Genomic DNA, 6,000 nt, shown 5'->3' with positions numbered 1-6,000 from the left:
GGAAGCTCCAGATGACAGATAATCACTCACAAAGTGACGAAACCAACTGGTCACACACATTTATCCTCCTGTGATGATGAGCTGAGCTTCATCTGACACTGTTACTGACACACAGCGGGCCTCGTGCAAGAAAAATAAGCTTCTGGCTAAATCAATATTCTTCTCTCCTGCAAGTTTACTGCGAGCTTTAACAACTTTTTACATGCATACTTTTGCATAGCAACTAAATTCAGCTGCCTCATCGCGTCTCTGTGCAGGTCAACATCCTCTGACTTCCGCGTGAAGACTGGGAACTGTTTTGAATTGCGGAGACATGTTAAAGTCATTTTTTAGACGTAAAACACCGGAGGTCTGAACCTGAATGCCCAAGACGCCTCAGTTGACCAGCAAACTTTCTGTTGCTGCTGTTACACAAGTTTACCCCCGGGGCATTACCCAGCTAATATTTGTCTCATTTGGGGTCCGACAAAAGTTAATTCATCAAAGTCAGTTCGAAATATTTAAAAAAAAAATTTTAAGCTACTGTAGCTAGCATATTTAGCTACATCTACTTCTTACAAAAGTGGGCGTGGTTTCATCTAAAGTGGGTGGGAAAACTGATAGATGCTACCTGCTGGAACAGGCCGACTGTTTAAGAACTGTTCACCCAAACAGCTTTACACTCGATACTGCACTTCCTTGGGTTGCGAGCAAAACACCTGCCAAGTGTGTAGTTGAGAAAACTAAAGGACAAGATGTATAGAAGGATAGAGACTCCTTTAATTTTAGATCGATGAGCATCATGTCGACACACCACCATCACGTCAGAACTTTCCTCCGTTATGTCCGTCAGTTTCGGTGCCCTCGTGCCACCATGGACATTTTGAAATATTTCCTGTTTTTATCGTTTATTTTCAAAGTTCCTGTTTTAACTCTTCGGTGACATTTGTGCGAATTAAACCAAAAAATAAAGCAGACCGATTACGCTAATTATCTCATCTCGTGTCAGGTGGAAATGAGACAAGTCTGCGCAGAGTTTGGTGAACGTGAAATAATCAAACGAGCAAAACTTCAGAGAGAAGTTTGGGGAAACGTTCTTGCACGAGGCCCCGAGCGTGTCCCTGTGCAGCGTCATCATAAACCAGCATGTGTGATGAGAGCACAGAACCTTGAGAGGAAATGAGATGCGATTTCTTTTCATCCCTGCGGTTTTTAAGAATGGGGCCAGCACCTGATCACAAGTATCACCCTCTGAAGTTACTGCGGTCAGCGATGTGTCATCATTTCATTCAATGAGCCTGTATTAAAATATAATAAATACATCCAAATGAGAGACATTTCCAGAGAGCGTCTGTGGGAAACATTCACTGAGGTGCTCCGAGCTGACGGAGGCCAGCGGGGAGCCTGGAAGGCAGAGCAGAAGAAGAAACGGTTTGGTTGTATTTTGGTCATGTTGTCATCGTTGTTGTTGTTGTTGTTGTAATCCTTGTTTAGTGTTTGGCTTCTTGTATTTAAAGCAGCTTTGGTGAGCACGGAAAAACACACAAACACACGACACCTCCTCAACAGAAAATCAGTTTACACCCCGACCTCAGAGTGGGAATGTTGTGCCGGCGGCGACGTGTCCGCTGTGAATGGCTGCATGTCCAACTGTGCATTAACACGTCCCGCCGCAGTCAACAGCTTCGCTCTCTGTGCTCAACCACCGTCTGACGTGTGTCTGCATGTGTGTGTGTGTGTGTGTTAGATGGTGTGTGTGATGTAGAAGATGAACTCCATGTCCATGGCAGTCTGTGGTACACTGGCGCTACCTCCGTGGATGACGGGGATCAGAGCGCTGTCCAGCTCGTTCATGTAGCGCTGAGGGAGGAGCCTGCCCCCGGAGCCCGCCTGGTACTCCACCTGAGAGCAAACACACAGATACTCACTGTACCTCTTTAACTGAGCACAGGATAGTTTCAATACTGCACTGTGGCACTGTGGAACATCATTACTAGGGTTGGGACTCGTTAGGATTTTAACGATTCCGATTCCTTACCGATTCCTTCTTAGCGATTCCTACATTATATTCATTATACTCGCTATACTTAAACAAGTATATAATAAACACAAATGCAATCATACAAATACAAAAACTTTATTCTAACTGTTGCACAGTACAATTAGATGAAAATACACATTTGTGTGTGGTGTGTATTTCAGATTTAGAGCTTATATCATCTCCCTGAGAATATATAACAACAACAAGTGATTCTCTGATTTCTACAGTAACACTATTGCCTCAAATTAACCACAACAATGTAATAAAAAATACTTATATGCATTCATGCTTGGGCACTGTTATTTACGTGACAACACCTGAACAGAACACACACACACATTGGCTGTTTGTTTCACCCCTCGCTGGAAGCCTCGGACCTCCAGCCGCCCGCTCCCGTCTCAAACACGGAGGTCTCCCTCTCCGCGGAGCACCCGGCGCACACCCGGCCTATTAAATAGCCTGTAACCATGACAACTGTGTGACACAAACTCAGTGCTTTAGTCAGTAAATAATGTCGGGCTCGGTCGTTTTTTTGTTTTTTTTTTACAATCTAGGAATCGTTTGCAGGAACCGTTACGCCAAATGTGATGGAACCGGTTCCAGAACCGGAACTTTGGACCCGGTTCCAAAAAGAACCGGATCTGGATCCCAACCCTAATCATTACTGTCAATATTAAATAAATACATAAATAAATATCCCAATGAATTAAATATAAATGACTACAGAATAAATATAGATTTGAAATTAATAAATATGTCTATAACATAAATACATAAATGTAGCTATAAAAATATGGCTATCAAATAAATAAATAGGGCTCTAAAATGAATAAACGTAGCTATGAAATCTATAAAACAATGAAATATGACCATTAAATGAATGAATAAAACTGTTTATAAAATAAATAAATATGGCTACAACATAAATATATGTGGCTATAAAAAATATGGCTATTAAATAAATCCATATGGATCTAAAATAAATAAATACGCCTTAAAATATATTTAAAAAATGATATATGACTATAACATAAATAAATAAATAAATAAATGAGTCTTCAAAATCTATAACACAAAGAAATATAACTATAAAATGAATAAATAAATATAAATATGACTCTAAAACAAAAAAATGTGGCTATGAAAACTTGAGAATAGATAAATATAGTTCTAACATAAATAAATATGGCTATTAAATCTATAAATAAATATTTCTACACAAAATAAATAAACATGACTCTAAAATAAAAAAATATGACTAAAATAAATAAAAATAAATTTAAAAAATAAATAAATTTGGCTATGAAATAAATCCTGAAATAAATGAGAGCAAACACACAGATACTCACTGCACCTCTTTAACTGAGCACAGGTTATTCTAAATACTGAACTGTGATACTGTGGAACATTATTACTGTCAATATTAAATAAATACATGAATAAATATCCCAATGAATTAAATATAAATGACTATGGAATAAATATAGCTATAACATAAATAAATAACTGTAGCTATAAAAATATGTCTATTAAATAGATATGATTATAAAATAAATACATGTAGCTAAATGAATGAATAAAAATGTTTATAAAATAAATAAATATGGCTACAACATAAATATATGTGGCTATAAAAAATATGATTATTAAATAAATCAATATGGATCTAAAATAAATAAATATGCTTTAAAATATATTTAAAAAAAAGGATATGTGACTATAACATAAATAAATAAATAGGTCTGTAAAATAAAAAAAAATGCGTCTTCAAAATATATAACACAAAGAAATACAACTATAAAATGAATAAATAAATAGATAAGGCTATTAAATCTATAAATATTACTAAACAAAACGAATAAATATGGATCTGAAATAAATAAATGTGGCTTTAAAATCTATAAAACAAATAAATATGCATCTAAAATAAATAATTGTGGCTATGAAATCTTTAAAATAAATAAATAAATAAATATGACTATAAAATACATAAATATGGTGCTAAAAAATAAATGTGACTTTAAGCTATAAATAATAAACATGACTCTAAAATGAAAAATATGACTAAAAAAATAAATAAAAAATAGATAAATCTGGCTGTGAAATAAATCCTGAAATAAATGAATCAGGAAATAAATGTGAATATAATGAAATGTAAAATTCATAATGAAATTCATAACCTATTTTATTTACATTTATTTATTAGTTGCATGTTTGTGTGAACTGCTATATAAATTAAATTAATTTAATTTAATTAAGTTACTTTGATAACAAAATTATCTTTTAGGGAAATGCACCAAATAATTAAATACCAAAAAAACACTGACATATTCAGCCAGTTTTTTTTTTTGTTTTTTTTTCCCAGTTGCCCGCAAATACTGAATTTTCTTGTTGCTGAAATGTGATCAACAAATAAACGTGGCTGACCGTGATTCCTCTCACTGGACAGACTATCTCCAAACATCAAACAATGTCTGCAACTGCCACCTATTTTACAGCCAGGGGCCTCGATGATGTCATTGGCTGACATTTTAAAAAGGTAAAGGTCACACAGTCGATCAGGCAAAATTCACCAAAATCCCGACCCTCTGCAAACCTAGTTACAAGCTTTCATTTTTACCATGTCCGCCTGTGTGGAGATACGAAGAGACAGCGAGTTGATGCCGCTGGAGGTGAGGACGGCGAGGTGAGGAGTCAGAGCGCTGCAGGCGGCCAGAGCCATCTCCTTCTGAAACACACTGCAGGACGACAGCACCGACGCCAGGCTGCAGTCTGGAGTCTTGAGCTGGTAGAACACCTGGAAGGACATGGAGACCTTCACACACCTGGACTGTCTGTCGTCTTCACCGCACACTGGACACTTAAAGAATGAGGTAATGAAAAGGAAAACTGACCTCGGTGCATCTGATGGTGCGCCCATCTGACTCAAACTCCGTGTCCTGCTGCATCCTCACACTGGTGACTCCATCCAGAGGTCGGCCGTCGACCCCGCTCGTTTTGCTGCAGAGGAAAATTAAGACCTTTACACGCCGCGGTCGTCACAAATAACACAAAAAACACAAAATACTTTCCTGCGAACATTTTGCATTGAAGGTATTCAGACATGCAGGGATAAGAATTTGCTTCATTTGCAGATCTTGTTCAATAAAAAGTTCAAACAGATTCGCTCTGAGTGAATCTGAGTTTCCTCTGGTGGACAGTTACACAGCGTATATGTCCAGGGCTTTTATTGTGAAAGGCAAGAAGGCAAGAGGTGGATCTGGTGTGCACTGCCTTTGTCACTGAAATCTCACTTGTTCCAAAAAAAACAAAAAAACAAAACAACAACAACAACAAAAGCATTAAGTTGTTTTTTCACAGTGAAATATTCATGTTCTCTGTGGAAGAACTTTGAAATTTGAAAACTAAAATTGTTGCCCCATGTTTGTATGTCTTCAGAAGAAGGGAAAGATATCTGTGATTGGTTGTTCCTCATCACATGACATGCGGAGTGTGCTGCTGAGGTTGAACTCAATGCTTGTTTATCTCGGGGCACAGCCGTTGCGCCCTCAAAAATGGCACTCAGGAACATGTGAGAGCCACAGCGGCGTCACTCTGGCGTTTGACTGCACCTGCTGCACGTCTACATCGAAAACAATGATTTTTAAGGCACAAAAAATGTGACGTGTGTACGAACAGTTAAGCATTTGTGTGAATTTTTGAGTTACGGCCAAAAACATGTTTTGTGATGTCACAGTGACCTTTGACCACAAAATTCTGATCAGTTTATTCTTCAGTCTGAGTGAGCGTTTGTGCCAAATTTACAAAAACATCCTCAAACTGTTCTTGAGATACTGCCCTCACAAAAATGAGATGGATGCAAGGTCACAGCGACCTTGACCTTTGACCACCAAAATAGGTTCACTTTATCGTTAAGTCCAAGTGGACATTGGTACCACATTTAAAGAATTTCCGTTGAGTTGTTCTTGAGATATCACGTT

General features: G+C 37.4%; 1 protein-coding gene across 1 annotated transcript in view; it reads right to left on the bottom strand.

The window, feature by feature from the left end:
- Positions 1-1,059: 1,059 nt before the first annotated feature.
- Positions 1,060-6,000, bottom strand: part of zfyve16 (zinc finger, FYVE domain containing 16) — a 36,099-nt gene continuing 31,158 nt past the window's right edge. Inside the window, exons 16-18 of the mRNA XM_033646579.2 lie at positions 4,915-5,020; positions 4,641-4,817; positions 1,060-1,881 (exon numbers count right to left, since the gene is read on the bottom strand). Of these exons, the coding sequence (XP_033502470.2) occupies positions 1,723-1,881; positions 4,641-4,817; positions 4,915-5,020 (442 nt within the window). The 3' untranslated portion in view covers positions 1,060-1,722. The remainder of the gene's footprint in view (positions 1,882-4,640; positions 4,818-4,914; positions 5,021-6,000) is intronic.

Source organism: Epinephelus lanceolatus, chromosome 19, assembly GCF_041903045.1.
Source record: "Epinephelus lanceolatus isolate andai-2023 chromosome 19, ASM4190304v1, whole genome shotgun sequence".
Taxonomy (NCBI): Eukaryota; Metazoa; Chordata; class Actinopteri; order Perciformes; family Serranidae; genus Epinephelus; species Epinephelus lanceolatus.
This window is presented reverse-complemented; position numbering and strand designations above follow the sequence as displayed.